A 16,868-nucleotide genomic window follows, 5' to 3' on the forward strand; every position below is an offset into this window, starting at 1 on the left:
AATGATCTGTGAACAAATATACTTGTGTCATTCGCTTTGAGCTCACACACACTCATCAGAGGCTCAGTTTAAGCCTATAGATGGCTGAACACAGTGGCTTGTGGGAGTCTTCCAAAAACATGCAACAGATTCTGAACATTTATCCTGGATTTTGAAGTAAAAGATTAAAGAGCAATATCTTGTTGGTGGCTGCACAAACACATGGTGGTGAGGGCTATTCTCATTCAGCAATACACTTACCCCTACCATAGGAGTGGAAGTGATTAGTTCTTTAATATTCTCATCCATGCAGCAGTGTGTGTTCTTACAGTATGGAGAGGGGCCACAATAGGTTAGCTAGGATGAACATGATCCAAAGACCGATCCTACATAAGCATCTGGAGAGTTTATGAAACACATGCTCCATATAGCTTCCACACAACTTACGGTGGATGCTCACCATTTATTTGACAGGTGAAGAATCCATCTCGCTAATGGCTGATCCTACTTTCTGTATACAGGTTTGTGACAAAGATTTTAGGTCTCACATGCACACACACAAACACCTCCTCCCAAACAAAAAGACTTCACTCTGCTTATGAATTCAAAGAGATTTTATTGAAATCTGTTCAAAAAAGGTTACACATGTATTTCAGGGTGATTTTACACAGAGCTTTGTGTGGGTCAAAAATGTTCATAGAAGGCAGTGCCTGCACCTAGGAGATGGCTTTTGAGAAGAGAATCTTGGCATTTTCCATTCATATCAATGCTTAATCTTTCAAGATCTAGGGGAGCAAACTTGTGTAAGCCTACAATCTAAAGGTGACTGTAGACATGATCTTGGTTAAAAACATGCACAGATGAACGTGCCTGCATCCCAAACAAGGAAACCCAAAGAGGCTTATACTACCCTACAAATAAACCTAAGAGTGTTCATAATACACTCTAATGGAATGGCACTGAGGCTTGTGATAGCAGGGTCTCAAAAACAAACAACATACATACACATCAGTTGTCACTTTTTATGTAGCCTGATGACATACAAGATAAGCCTGCTTTCTGGAGGTGGTTCTAGACATATGAGACGCTACTCATGTGCATGTCCTAGAGTTTGAGCCAGAACACAGACACTTGTGAGGTATACAACAGAATGTGCTTCCTATCCTAAGGTGGCTGCACGTAGAGGCTTTCGGTGATCTGTGCAAGAGCATGCAACAAAGGCTGAGGTAGTAGCTGATGATGGTTCCATAGAGAGACTTGTATATGCACCAAATGCTACATCTGCATAATGGAGAAACATACAAAGATGTGGCCTAATGGTCAGATCTGCCCACTTTGGATTAGGGGAACATGCTTTGAGTCCCAACATTGTATGAATCTAGGAAAATCATTTAATCTCCCCACACCTGAAAAAAACCTGAGCTTGTTCAACATAATCTGGTTCTCATGGAAAGGTCTCCAATTCCCTCTGGACAAGTTTGCTCTATTAAAAAAAGAATAGTGAATTATTTTTAATTGCATAAAGTCTTACATAAAATTAAAACTACAATAAAAATTTATTTGAATTTGAGGGGCAGTTCATGAACCCCTGAGATAATAAATGTATCTAAAATATTTTGTCATCTGGTTCGAAGCATACATCAGGACATGAGCCTACTCCTTTATATATTATAAATGTGCGGATTTGTAAAGGACACAGAAACAGGACTAGAGCACAAGAATGCACAATTAAGTAGGCTGCACATTGTGATATCATACGAGTGGGCTGCAGATAGTGAGATTACACATGTCCACAGGAGGGTGTTGCTACCTCTGGAGTTAAAAGGTTTTCTAGGTGTGTCCGTTCACACTCTTGCAACAGAAGGTAACGTTGGATGTGGATTCACATTCAAGATTTTGGAATATTTAGGGCCTGCTTTACAATACGGCACACAGGTTACTCTGTCACAACGGTGACGGATATCCCATCAGATGAAATCTAAATCCCACAAAATATAATGGGATTTAGATTTCAGAGGATGGGGTATCCGTCACCACTGTGACGGAGTAACCCGTCCACCGAGTTCTAAATCAGGCCCTTGGTAATGTCTGTGGTAAAAGGCTAAGCAATTAACTGGCTGTTGTTTCACATCTTGTTAGGTGTCACACATGTGAATGACTGAGCATGCCTGGAGATGTATTAAACAAAGGCTTCTTGAGCTCAAAAATGTCCATTCCATTTGAGGTTGCCCCATATATGTGTATGCAATGATAGGCTACGCATATACTACTGTAGATAGTTATGCATAAGTCTTGTGTTAATCATGTTACCCACTGCCATAACTGATGTCCTGAAAGTGGTAGCGGACAAAGGCTTGTGAGGTCCCATATGTGCCCATGGGCTGAGCTTGTTTTCAGGATATGGGTGGACTCCTGTCCTTGCGACACGTTGCCATCATTGGTTGAGTACACAAATTGGAGAAAGCTCACGGGAAACGTACATAGGGCTTTATCAAGCACATGCATAAGAAGTTCAGTTTGAATGAAAAGGATGTTTATGTGCGTTTTTATGTGAAGCAATAATTTGAATCAAGTAGTCAGCAGGTACCAGAGTATTGACTAGATTCAAAGGATTGTGCCATTCTGTTGACAGTCATTCGCCAGATGCAAAGATTTTCCAATTTTACCTATATAATGAAACGTGTAGAATGTGGTCTCTCTAATGCTTTCATTGCCTCTCCCACCTACAGACACACACAGTGAGCCTGTACCCTGAAAGGATTATTTACACCACAATCTTGTGGGGTCAACTGATAACACCAGTACTCTAGAAAATAATTCTGAAATCTGCTGGTAGGTGTCCATTGAGGCTTCCTTATGGCTATTTTATTTATTCAAAAGGGGCGAGCCAACTTCGTGGATGTAGTTGTCACACGGTGACAACAACCCTTTCACAGAATCTATACTCCTGACCTGGAAGTAGCTGCAAAAAGAGGCTGTTTGTAGTCTGATCACACGTGTGCAGCAGAGGCTGACCCAATACCCCCTTGCTGGCTTCATGCTGAAGCTTGTGGGACTCTGGTCACAGACAAACACACACACACAGGTAGAGATAGGGTCTGAACTATGGCGATGCATTAGCCCAGAACCTTATGCAAACAGGTCAAACACAGGAGATGACTTCCTACTGTTCCATGGATGTACCACTCGACCAAGGCTTGTTGAGTCTGGTAGCATGCACCAGAAGCAGACTCTGTACCGTGAAAGTAGCGACATGAAAAGTTTTGTGCACCAGACCCTAAGCCTTCAATATGAAGCAATTGCTAACAGATGCTTTCTGAGAATTAGTTCACATATGCAAAATTCCATGTGGCTATACCCTGGTCATGGCTGCATATACTGGCTTGTGGGGATTAGGTGCTCACTCCAGTTTACCATATTCTGATCCTCTGCCCTGGAAGCGAGTTCAAATAGTGACTAGTGGGGGGTCATACACACATTTCACAAGGCCTACATCTACACTCTTGGACATCACTATGTATAGAAACATGTGCACCTGATGTGGAATTAGCACCTCTCAGGTCGTTGCCAAGAGATGGTTGAGGAGTATAATCATACCTAGAAGGTGGGGCACCATCTTTTTGTTACTTCTGACACAGACATTGTGGGATCTACTCACACAAGTTCAGATGTGAATCAGGCTGCTCCAATGAGATGCCTAAAAATTAATTGTTGCATTAATAGAGGCAACCAAAATGCACTTGAGCCTACATCTTGGAATGAAATGTATCCAGATACATTTCGGATCAGATCATACTGGTGCACAGCAGACTAGTCTGCACTTTGGGGATGAATACATAAAAAGCCTAGAGACGCTTAAGGAGGATGATCCTGGGCCTAGAAGCCGGCTCGCATGGGCCACTTCTGCTCAACTGGGACTAGGGTTAAACTCGAATGCATAACTTGGCTACACACACACAAACACCTGAAGATGTGCCAGTTGCTTGGAGATGGTTTCCAAATGAGACCTTTGGGAAGCACACATGCGACAATGGCTGGATCTGCACACTGTGGCTAACTGCTGAAAAGGCTTGAGGTAGCTTGACTACACAGAAGCACCAGAGGAAGTGCGGGCAGCCTACATACCATAGCGGAGGTGCTCTCGTCTTTGAACCTATACATCGATGTGGCTCCCCAGAGATGCCTGCAGCAAAAGCTGAAATCTGAGGAGGCAGCTGCATAAAGTCTTTGAGGCACACACGAGCACTAGTGCCCGACTTAATACACGGAGACTGAAGAAAGCTAGTAGTATATGTCGCCTACACACACGCTCCAGGGGGAAGAGCCTGTACCTTGCAAGATGCTGCTCGCATACATTTTGGAGTAAACCACATGCACAGGTGTCTGAGCGGCACCAGGGAGATGACTGATCAAAGAGGCGGACCACACAACATGCACCAGCATCAGAGAACCTGAGCCAACGCCTGGAGATGTCTGCACGCAATGGCTTATAGTTTCACGCACAGTCGTATCATACTCACTTCAGGCTTTTCCTCGGGCTTACGTCTGCTTCTGTCTGAATGTTTGTGTCATCCTCCTTGACTGCAAACAGCTCGTAACCTGGCGATCCACTCGGCGACCTGTGTGACTCAGAACCGTCACATACCAGGAGTGGCGCATATACTGACCGACAGAACCAGACGAATCTTGGTGCATCCGCGCCTCCTGGCAGAGGGTACCACCTGGAGCTCGAAAGGGGCTTAAATCACAGTCTCCCCTGACCATGTCGAGGCCAGACGAAGAGGACAGGAACATCAGTTGCCGCGCTCCCTCCTCCGATAGTTGGCAGAGCTTTCCCGGCGAGCTGCTGTCCTCGGAGCCCGGAGGCAGAGTGCGCCGGTGACAGTAACTGCCTGTGTCTGGAGCCTCGCTGCTCCCCCCTCCCCGCCGCTGCAGCCTCCTCCCCTGACACCGGGTTTGTTTGTTGAGGATCTCAGACCTGGGAGGGATGAGCGCTCCCCCTCCCCCTGGTTCAGATTTCTCATCCACGTGTTTACACCTCCTAACATCTTCTCGACTGTAAGGCAGCGGCGGCAGGCAGAGGGATGCTGCCTGCGCCTCTCCCGGGTCTGCTTTGGCGCTGCTGCTGTGGGCATTTGGAGCTGCTCCAGCGCTTCTCTGCTCCTCTCGCGGCACATCTGTGGGGTTTGGTGACGGGTTCTGAGGACATGATGATTCGCGCGTCTGATTAGTTGCAGGAGACGCGTGGAGACCCGAGCAGGCTGGGGCAGTGAAGACATACGTCTCTTGGAGGATATTTATGATCGGGAGGTGCTTTACTCCGCTGACTGGGGTAAGTCTGCTTATGAGGTTCATGATTTCTGGGGCATGTCATAAAGCAATGCTGTGTGTAGTAATGAAGTCAGCGGAATGCGCGGGTGCACACTCCACCCTGAGAAAGAAGCGTGGAGCATGGCATATTGATAGTCTCGCATTTTGAAACCCGCGTCACCCTTACAATGAAATGGTTTCATACAAATATTGGGGGGGGAGGACCACATAAATGGCACTTTGGTGAGCACGCAGACTAGAAATGTCTGTAAACATGTACTTGATTCGAAAACAATATAAGCGGTCAGAGAAAATATGAATTTTAACTGATATAGTAATGCTTGAATATTGGTTGAATCACCAATACAGGCTATGTGGTGGCACTTCTAGTGCACGCTGTCTCGAGTTCAAACAACTTGCTATGCGAGATCCGCTCACTACTCTAGCTCATTTATAGAAGTGCTAAATGGTCACGCTGTGTCTGCGTTTCTCAAGACCCCGTGGTCTTTAACGACCCCAATAAATGCCGAGCCTGGCAAATAAACGTGTAATATTTTAATGGTAATTGCCTGTTATGAGACTTCAAGTGAGGTCGTCCTTATTAACACCGAGGGGCGTGGGTTTGCCTCCCTAAAGTTGGGGAGTTTTTACAAGACCGCGCTGGGCCGTCAGGTGCGCTTTTCACTGGGGGAAGAAGTTTGTGTGTAGTGCCCGAGGGTGCAAGGCCTGGAACGCGCTTCTCACACCTGCACAGTGCCTGCGCGTTCAGATTTAAAGCAACACACCATCGTTTAGTTGAGCGCTGTTCGTTGAATTCTCGCCCGCTCCTGCTAAGTTCGTCCCACCTCACGAATATCTCTTGTGCTTCCATTACTAGGGGGTCATACGTATACCAGCTGCTGTGATCTCTGAGTGGCCCGCCCTGTGAAGAAAAGGACTTGACTTCGGCGCTCTTTCTTGGGAGAAGCTGCTCCCTGAACTGAGCTGCACGGAAAGTTTCTCGCCGGTCAGAGGAATCGGCGTACTGTCCTGGGAGTGAGCCTTCGTAGATAAGTGGGATTTTGAGAATACAGTCCTCCTCCGCCATGAAGAAGAAGCAAAAGCGATTCCTGCAGATGACATTTTTGTTCATGGTGGCTTTGGTTTTCTTGCCAAACATCGGCCTGTGGTCGCTGTACAAGGATAAGCAGCTGGTGAAGTCTGTGGAGCCAGGGGAGCAGGTAAGTCTCGTACACAAGCATGTTTGCAGTGATGCTGTTATAAATGACGTGTGGTAATGGGTGAAAACTCGAGAGCAGCCTAACATGTCTTAAATGGTACGCAGGTGAGCCTGTGAACGTGCCGAATTATTCAGCGGCGATGGCAGGTTACATCCTGCAGCAGTGCATTATGGTACCTGTGTCCTGTTAACTACCCGCATACACGTGCATAGCTCTACCAGATGAACGGGCGGGAAGAGGGAAGGACACATGCATCTTTCTGGGCATATGTTGTCGTGGGATAGGCTCGCCCCTTGCTATGGCGTGTTAATAAAATGGAAACGCAGTAACAGCAACATAATAAAGGTTGGCAACTTTCTCTATGCGGGACGACAACTCTGATTTGATCTCGGAATTCCATACGGTACAAGACATTGAATTAATTGCACATCTAAGAATTAAACATAAACACGTCCTTCCCCACCCAGGGATAAAAAAAAAAACAAAGAACACAACACCTAGACCGTTTAAAGTGGATTGCTGTTATGACTTCGGTCCCTTGAGGGGTCCCCATTGGTACATAAACGCATGCGCTGTAGATGTGTCGAGGCGCTGTGTTATGCGCTCAGCTGTTAACTAGTTGTGTGATGCTGTGCGTTCCACTTTGAGGAGCGCAGTTGTGGGCGGGCACATAGGAGATGCCCTATGCATTGTACCCCATTTGCAGAAAAATGCAGTGGAGTTGTAAGCGCTTTGAAACAGCATGCGCAGACGCTTTAACCGTCTAAATTTCTGTGAAAAAATAATTAATGCCCTGTCAGACAATAGCTGTCACCGGGCCGTATGATAGGCGCGTCTCCTTCACCCAGCCCTGTGATTTTTGTTTGTTTGTATAAAAAACATTTCACACTGCTAGCAGCATTTTTTGGCGCTTTCTCTTTTAAGTACGGACTTACGAGCCCCGTCATGCAAAGTGTTGTTGACTGTAAAACCAGGACTGACCTAGCGTGCCTCTTGTGACATTGCTCTTGCTTTTAGCTATGTTGTGCGTAGCAGGCCATAGTGCGTGTTTACTTTAACCCTAAATAACCGTTAACCGATGTGCCTGGTGGGTCACTGCTCAGCTGTGAACTTGAACATTAAATCATGAAGTTGTTGAATTTTCTATACACGGTGTGCATTTTATATTATTCTATAGATTGTTGGCATCTATAGCATGCATTACAGAATTATGGTTCTCATTTAACACCGATTTAAGGCCTAGACAGAAGCTAGAGTGAACAACGGCTACCATTTCACATGTGCACTGCAGCAACTATAGCTCCTTTTAAGTCATTTACGACAGATATTACCATATGTGCTAGCACTCTTTTGAAAAACGGTTATAATCTCATACATATGTATATTATTCACATGTTAAGCACGGACATCTAAGTTAGATTTACGTTGATTTGATCGTGGAGCTCTAAGGTTGCACACAGAGCACTATAAAATTCCCACAACTCTACTACTGGACCCACTTCCCAGTTCTGTTTACCACCGTGAACACTGTCTTGTGTCGAATAATAAAACCATCACACAGCGTTTTGCATTATGTTATCATGCCCGTATTAAAATAAACAAATTCGCCCTATTTCAGTATTAGAATATTTGTAGGCTATACAACACACAGCCGTTTCAAAAATATACAGCCATTGACACAAAGGCGCAGTATTGGCCAGAGTGTAAGAATCGTCATAATTTCTCCGGCCACATCCGCCCCGAGCAACACATAAGCATGGATAAAGTTATTGTTGAGGAGGAAATGAAGGCGTGCCACTGACTTCCAACTGCAGCTGTCATTCAAGAGAGAAACAACCTTGAGCTCTTGAGTGGCTCACGAAAGACACTTGCCTTGACAGACAGCAGCAGGCAGGTCATCCCGAGGCAGCACCATGGTATCAAATCGGAGTGTCTATGTACTCCTTTCTTATATCTGTTCAAGATTTCAGACTCCGTCTTCCTGCTTGATGTGTAGCCAACAGAGATGTTGGCACTGTGGCGACTCCGCTTACAATAATTAAAATAATAAGTGATAATTTTAATTTGTTCAGTCATTTAGAGTAATTATTTAGGTCACTTCTTGCTCTTTTGTACTTGTCGCCTTTTTTCACGCTCTGACTGAAAGCCATAAGTAAATGGCTAATATTAAAGTATTTTGTGCACACTGGATTTGCAATACAGTAGATCATTTTTACACTGTTAGCTGTTGCACACTTTAGTAGAAGTACTTGTCACTTTAATACTAGTCAGTCGTCGTGGCAATGCCTTTCTTACCTATGAAGACCTCCCCTAGCAAGTTCCACTGCTATTTCCTACACCTTCTTGACTACCAAACTCAATTTGTTAACCCGTGTCTCGATTCTCCAAACAAAATCTCCGAGAAAGTATCATGCTCCAATAAGGATGCTTAAGTGAATAGCTCTAGAGTTAATCATAGATCTCCCTGGCACTTTTCAGTCCATTAGGTCAACTATTAGTCTTACCTGGTTTGCTTTCCTACCAAACTCCATATAAGAATGGATGGTAGACAATATAGGCATATTAATTCAATAAGAATGCATGGAGTTCATATCACCACTGCTTTCACTCATGCGGTGGTATTAACAGAAGCGTTGTTGCATTTGCAAATGTGCTTCAAAATGTTCCTGCAATAAGGGACACTTTGATATTGTTCGACCAACCAGAGTGTAAGTTCCTTCAAGGTAAAGATTGCTTGATTTACGAGTAAAAACAATTAATACAAGTTGAATCAATTAACTCTGTTATAAAGCTATAGTGAAATGATGACATATTATGCGCGGATAAACCTCCCAACAAGGTAGAGTGGGTGTTCCACAGAGAGAATACCATGGAAAGTCTGCACAACACTCAAAAACACATGAGTTTGTGAGTAACCACAAACTTGTTTGCACCCCATTTCCACCATAGAAACAGAGGATTTACTCATGCTCAGAACAGAATGAAATCCCCTTTCTGTGCATGAATGACCAGGGGACATCCCCAAAACGAGTGTGTCTTCTTCCGTAGTGAGAAATATTTTCCTTTTGGAGAGACAAAAGAAACATAAGTGCAGTTACATTCATATACAAGTGCTTTCGGCATGCATAATTGTCCCCTGATATAAACTTATGTATTCTGAAGGCCCTTCACATTCATATAAGTAGAAATTCACAAAACCTTTTGAAGACTACTTCTGGAATCTGTAAATTTGTAACTTGCCACCCATGTTGCAAGTAAAACTGTTCTTACAGATTTGTAAAATTTATTTTAAAAAAAAGTCTCCACTGCAGTATCTACTGGGCCTTTCTAATTGTGTTAAACTGAATCTGGCCGGTATTACTGAGCGTCAGGGGACCCCTTGCCTTGCTCCACTTTTCCTCTGTAAGTTCCCCTACGTCAGTCTCCCATGTTTTGCAGAGAGTGCTGAAAGGGTTGGGCTGCTTAAGAAGCAATGAGCAGTAAACTGTCACCTGTTTATGGTCCCCACCCTAAGTGTCCAATAAGCAATTTAGCCTCCAATGGATTACATTTGGGGAGATCCTTCAACTCCGCAATATAGAGAGATAAAGCATGCCTGTGTGGTTGATATCAATAAAATAGTGTTCGGTGTAGGGCATATTCAGCCTGTAGGGTTTGGAATGATTTTAAGGTTAGCCCCTTCCATCACGTCCCCGAGGGTAGTGATCCCAATAGGATCCCATTGTGGGAACCCGTCCAGCACCACCACCCATTGCAGCGTGTCCTCCTCATAGAGTCTGTGTTGCGTAACTCTGTCCTCCCACCACATCTGCTTCAGGGTGCACTTCATAACTTTAGTACTGCTGTGGTCACAGCTGGAGTGTCAGATCCCTCTCCCCCTCCAAATAGAAGGAAATGAAACTAGATGCCTCACAGGATGTATTTATCCAATGCTAATGCTAGTTCCCCTTGGGTATCTTGCCACCATTCATTGACCATAAATACATTTGATGGTCTGTAGTATGCTTTAACATTGGCCGTCTCTATTCCCCCAAGCTATGTTAATTGAGAACTTTTAGCTAGAGCAATACTAGGAACCCCTAATTCCACAGAAAGGTGCACCACATGGAGTTCAGTTTCTGGAAAAAGGAGTGGGGGAAACTCGTAGTAATAATTGTGTACCAGATATATAATTATTGGCAGAGATACCATTTTAAAAACAGCTGATTTACCTAGCAGTGACCTGGGCAGTGGAGACAAAGTTTTGATGTCTGAGGCGAGCCATTGAATGAGTGGTTGAATGTTACGCTCCCAGGCTGTTTTTATGTCTAATGCGATGTACACCCCTAGGTAGCTGAATCTCTTGAAGATCTACCACTCATCAACAGTCTTGGGGTATGAATTAGCTGGAACATGGAGGACCTTGTAACATTAATGTGTAGGCCTGAGGTTTCACCAGAATTCTTAAGGATTTGTAGACCATGACCTTGGGGTTGGTCAGGAAAATCAGGATGGCTACTGCACACAGCTCCACACTATCCAACACTCCCTCCACAAAAACCTCTACATCTGGGCATCCATTTGGAGTCTTGCTGCCAGGGGCTCAACTGAGATGGCGAATAGGAGTGCGGATATTGGGTTCCCTTCGTCATACCCTGTTGTATCGGGAAGGGATCTGAGCAGTTAATCCCCCACCCTCAGCATCAGGGTGAGACCAGGGTATAATAACCAGATGTAGCAAATAGTTAGTCCCAAAATTCAAACTTTGTAACAGAGCAAACATACCCAGTTCAGTGAGTCGAAGGCCTTTTCCACATCAGCAAGAATCACTGCTGGCTGACCCAAGGTCTACCCTGAAGCATTGTGGAGTCATTTCATGCTGTGTCTGGTGGCTCTCTGGGTCATGAATCCCACTTGATCTGGGTGAACCAGCATGGGGACCATGCCCAGGAGCCTATTGACCAGTGCCTTTGTTATTATTTTCACCTCTAAACTCAGCAGAGGTATGGGGTGATATGATAAGCAACGCCTGAGGCCTGTCTGGGTTTAGGGGTAAACACAATCTCAACCCTACAAAGGGGTGGCAGTAGGTGGCCAACTGCCATGGCCTCCCACAGGGTCTCAGCCAAGGGGTTCTTCAACATGTACAAGTACTTTTTGAAAAATGTAACTGGAAAAATGTTTGGGCCGGGGGTCTTTCCCACTTGGAGTTGAACAAGGGCTTGCAACAACTTTTCTACTGTGAGGTCTCCCTGCAAAGAGGCCTGTTCATTCTCTGAGAGACTAGGAGTGGAGGGGAGGTCAAGGACAAACTTCTCTATAAACTCTGTTGATATAGTACCCTCCCGGGCATATGGCATCTGACAATATGATCCAAATTGTTGAGCCATCAACCAGGGATCTGTAATTTTCCCAGCAGTTCAATCTGTGAGATGGGAGATTGGTGTGTGATGTTGAATATTAGAACACAGTCTATGAAGTAATGAATAAGCTGGATTTGTCCCGCCCACTGATAAATTACAGTTCTGGGAGGTGAGCCATAAGCCCCTTGCCTTGTTTGTCTGGACCTGACGGAGGAGCTGTTGGGCAAGTGTCTATTCCCGATCGGCCAATAGGTCAAAATCCCGCTGATTCTACATGTCAAGGGCCATAATGTGAGCTTCCAGTAGAGAAACAGACTGCTCCTAAATTGCCGGACCTATTTGTTCCATATAGTGTATGTCCTGCAGGGGCCATATATCCATGTGCGGTCACATCAGGGGGCGGCAGTGTCACATTCTCGTATGAAGGTTGATAGGTGCATGGTCCTACAGACACATGGCAAATATATATGTTTGTGGGTCTGTGCCTTCAGCTCGAGGAAGTAGTATAATTGTGAAAAGGAGTGATTTGAATGAGAATAAGTTATAGCCTTCCTCCCCTGGTTGGTGGAGCCTCCATACATCCAGTGTGGGGCCAAAAGGAGCCCTTATCCCAGCTCCAACATCTTTCCAACCATCTATCTTCTGATATTTCCATCATGCTGTTACAGTTGCTTCCCACGACCAATTGCCCCTATGGCATCTTCCCAACAAATGTTGTGACAGCTTACAGAAAAGTTGACCTAGATGGGGGAGGGGTGTAAATAGTGATAAGTGTTAGGGTTTCACCTTAGAGGAGACCTGTGACCCCTGTATAGTGTCACCCATGGTCACAACAATCTCATCCCGCATTCTCTTATCTCTTAAGTACCACCCTTGTTTAATTTTTATCAAACATGTCATTGACATTCCAGGAGATGATGTGGAATTGATCTGAGATTCCCCAAGGAGCATGGACACTCATTGTACGTGGTAGTGCCATATCTAGGGGTGAGGGTCTGTGATGTGATAGGCTGTTGTCCAGTACCAATTGCAACAATGAACAAACACAGACGCAGCTCCCTCCCCATACTTCTATAACATGAAATATCTATTGCGGAGTAGGCCAGAGCCCAGCACACACAAGGAGCATGCTCCAATCATAACTTTTTCCTCTAGCAATGGCTGCCTTTAAGCAAAAAGCAAATCATTCCATGTGACCTCAGTTGTTCTGTGGGCACATGAGGGTGTTCTGCCTCAAGCCCACTGTATGTAAGTACTAATATCATCCCTCCAACAGTCCAATGACCCCCCCCCCCTTCCAGATGAAGGACAGTGATGAGTAACTGGCGTAAAATTACTGTAGCCAAAGCTTCGACCCCAACCGCTGAGCCCCCCATGTGGGAGCATGGTCCAAGGGCTATTAAGCCAGGAGTGCCTTGGCCCTCAGTCGGTCAGTGGCTGATCGGCAGTTGAGGGGCTGGTTGCTCTTCGGTCCACTGTGGCAGCCTTCTTTTTGATCAGGGTATTTGGTCTGCTGGGCTGCTGCTGGAGAGATCTCTAGTTCGTTCAAGATCGATCTCTACCACCTCGGTGACTGCCCTGCTGTTGCTCCTGCTCCATTCGTTCCTGGTGGAGTGTGGGGTTGGATGTGTACCCATTCGCTCATCCATGGGATGACATCATCCTGTGTATCGAGAAAAGGCAACTGGGACAGGTAAATCACTTTTAGCTTGGCCGGATGCAGGGGGATGTATCATATATTAATGTTGTGTTCCTGCAGCTATTACTTGTCTGCAAGGAAAGTTTTCCTCTGTTGCTGAACCATTTTTGTCTAGTCTGGAAAGATCACTATAGGATGAAATTCATAAGGTCTAGGTCCCTGTGTCTGAGAATTGGTAAGGATAGCATCCCTGCCCAATTAATTAAAGATGCAAGTGATGATCAGGAGGGATTGGGCACCAGTAGGTGGCTTGGGCATCAAGGCCCTGTACACAGTTTCAATGGAGAATACTGGGGACAAAGCAGTCTGCAGCATAAATGATTTGAGGCACCGGTCAAGGAATGATTTCGGTGGAGGAGGCCTCATATCTGTTCGGGAACCCCACAAAACATAGGTTGTTCCTCCATGCCCATTCTTCCACAAACTCCACCCTGGCTGCCAGTTCTCCAGCCGCTGATATAAGTTTCACTACTGTTTGTTCAGGGCACACACTGAGTTCTCTGTTCCAGTGGTGTGAGTTTCAGCCTTTGTGAATCAACCGCTGTGCGGAGGTCCTGGCACAGGAGGATTACGCTGCCATAAACTGCATCTCCTTTTGCCTCCAATATAGCTCTACATTGTTTGCTTCCCAACCCTGAAGGCATTCCTACCTCCTGCCCCTTGGCCCTGAGGCAACCCTGGTCTGCTTGGGTAGGTGAACTTGTCAAGCATGACCTGTTTATTGGTATGGGGTATCTTGTCTGTGGTGATGACAGCACAATATCATGGAGTGTCAACCAGGGCACATCAATGACCCATCTGCCCCGCCATTCTCTCTCGGGGTGGCATGAGCTGTCCAATAACGGGTCTCAGTTGAGGATCCCAGAACCTCTAGAGCATGTGGTTTCTCTGCCACAGTCCCGAAGGGGCACCTTCTCCAAACCCCTCTCCATCTTGCACTCCTGCTTATCACCAGGGCTCTCTACCCACTGTCCTGGATACCCTGACTCCTCCATCTGCTCTCACTCATCTCAGAGCCCCTCCAGACAACCCTCCTGGTTGGCATCCTCATCGTGTCACCTGTGGTATAGCAACGTGCCACCACCTTCACTGGGAGGGGCGTTCAGAAAACCAGGCCAGAAAAAACAAGCCATCTGGCTCCAAACAGGGGAGCTTGTGTGTCCTTGTGCGCTTTAGAGATCTAGTCCTATGGACCCAGGTGGGGGGTGTACCGGCCGCAATAAAAGGGGCCTCACCAAGCAAGCACCCCCACACCTCAGCGGTGCACCAATCCATCAGCAGTACCAAGCAGAGGGAAAGGGCATTCACTCATCTTGGCTCAGAAGGCAGGGGAGCTGTCACCCCCAGTGCCAATGTCACCGCTGTTCATTGGGCCCCACAGGCCTCACTCTAGGCCCTGAGGCTCACCCAAGGATCAGAGTATGCAGGAATGGGCCAACACAAGGCAGATTGCGACTCCGACCACCTCACTCCGGCCATGGTCCGTGGGTGTCTCCGACGCAGTGGACTGCCCAGTCATAGACTCTGGCTCAGCTCTCTGCCCAGGCAGTCCACTTAGTCACTGCAATCCCCTGTCGGGCCCCGGCCACCGCTGGAAGAGGGAGAATAATACTGGATTGTGCTGGCTTGTGGAACCATACTAAGACACAGCCACCTTCTTGCACAAGCAGCCTCCCCCCTTTTAACTACATTTTAAATTACATTTTAATAAAATGAAAAGTACCAATTAAAATCTATATTTTAGAGTTTAATTTTTTTTTTTAAAACCTACATACAGTAAAACTATTTCATCTATTATGTGTTAAAAGTTACTAATTGTTAGAGGTGTGGCTTGCGCAGCCAAAATGTCCTACACTCACTAACGGAGCTCTGCTGCAAAAATCCAATTATCCACTAAATTATCCTGCAAAATTGCCTGCCACTGGTGTTTTTCCTTTACATGATTGCACTCGCTACCTTGCCTAGTCATTGCAAGGTGGACCCAGTGGTTTTTCTGGGCATCGCCATTGTCATAGGCAAGCCATGCTTCAACTACCCCGGACTTAGAGACTCCCTAGCTGTGCCCAGACTGACCCCTGAGGGTTGGAGAGTGACTGCAACTGGTCTCCAGCACCCTGACCTGCACAAAACACTCTTCTACACCTTGGTTGCTGGCCCCTCAAAATGGCCATTCCCCTCCACTAACACTGCTCTCCCAATGGTAGGGCATAGATGGAAGACATGACACAAACGCAGGTGAGGCTTATGGCAGCACTCAGGTCTCCTGCCACATTGGGGCCACCTGTGCCATCCCTTCCCTGCTATGCCCCTGCATCATCAACAGCAAAGTGCCACCAACACCACCTGGCCCTTCTGCTGCTGCCTGCACACATTGATGCAACTTTACAGGGGAACAAATGGCCCCTCAAGGTCTTTAATTACATTGTGGATTGGTGTGGGCTCTTAATTCAATTACTGGGCCTCATATGTGTGCACTGACTCAGCCTGCCACACTTATGACCCTGCCTGGGAACACCAACCTGTTGGATGCCCACTGCTGGAGAACTAAAGGCCTGTACCGAGGCGACCTCGTCAGCACTGGTGATCTCAGTGCTTCTCTAAGGCTTAAATGGGGCCTCACCCCACCTTTCATCAAGCTGATCAAGTCACCGCTGCTCGCATGAGGGTATGTCCCTCAGACAACAGCTGCGCAATTCTTGCTGGCTTGCCCCTTCATACCTGCTGATGCCATGACCTGAAAACTGGGTGCTGTGGGATGGGTGTAGGAGATGCCCAAAGCCAAGAGATACCTTGAACTGCCCTCTACAACCTTCAGTGCATGGGCCTAGAACCTGTGGGCCCCACCCTCACCTCCCATCCTCCTCCTGGCCATGTACACCTGCAGATGTGGGTCACCTGACAATGGAGGGTGGGGTAGGTTGATGACGATGCGGACCGCACTAGACTGAGTGGTGGAACCCAATGACTCGTGCCCAGTTACGTAGGTGGTGGGGAAACATCTGCACTCAACAGCCCCTGTACAATCTTCACACATGGCCACACTGGACCCAGTCCACAGAGTGCCCATGGCTCATGTAGAGAACTAGAGACTTGAAGTTGGAGTGGGTACACCGTATGCAGGCTGACCTGGTATCGTGGTTGGTGCAGATCCCACCACCAAGAACATCCTAGCAGCCCTGCTTCACCTCTTATTGCTCTGATGGTCCTTCATTTGGTGCCCTCACTCCTGCAGGTCCAGCAGCCCTTCAGACATTGCAGTAGTGGGAAGAGAACAGACCTAATCCCGCCAATACCAGGCTGCTTGTGATGTGGCACCTA

At 46.5% G+C, this 16,868-nt stretch overlaps 1 protein-coding gene across 2 annotated transcripts in view; it reads left to right on the forward strand.

Moving 5' to 3' along the window:
• The first annotated feature begins 4,851 nt into the window (after window positions 1-4,851).
• Window positions 4,852-16,868, forward strand: part of GALNTL6 (polypeptide N-acetylgalactosaminyltransferase like 6) — a 2,249,191-nt gene continuing 2,237,174 nt past the window's right edge. The window contains exons 1-2 of one of the 2 annotated variants that reach the window (XM_069244332.1): window positions 4,852-5,311; window positions 6,167-6,509. In XM_069244332.1, coding sequence (XP_069100433.1) covers window positions 6,375-6,509 — 135 coding nt within the window. In that variant the 5' untranslated portion in view covers window positions 4,852-5,311; window positions 6,167-6,374. Of the gene's footprint in view, window positions 5,312-6,039; window positions 6,510-16,868 lie in introns of those variants that run through there. The other variant, XM_069244340.1, reaches the window with a different exon arrangement.

The sequence above is a fragment of the Pleurodeles waltl genome, chromosome 1_2 (assembly GCF_031143425.1).
Source record: "Pleurodeles waltl isolate 20211129_DDA chromosome 1_2, aPleWal1.hap1.20221129, whole genome shotgun sequence".
In the NCBI taxonomy this organism is placed as follows: Eukaryota; Metazoa; Chordata; class Amphibia; order Caudata; family Salamandridae; genus Pleurodeles; species Pleurodeles waltl.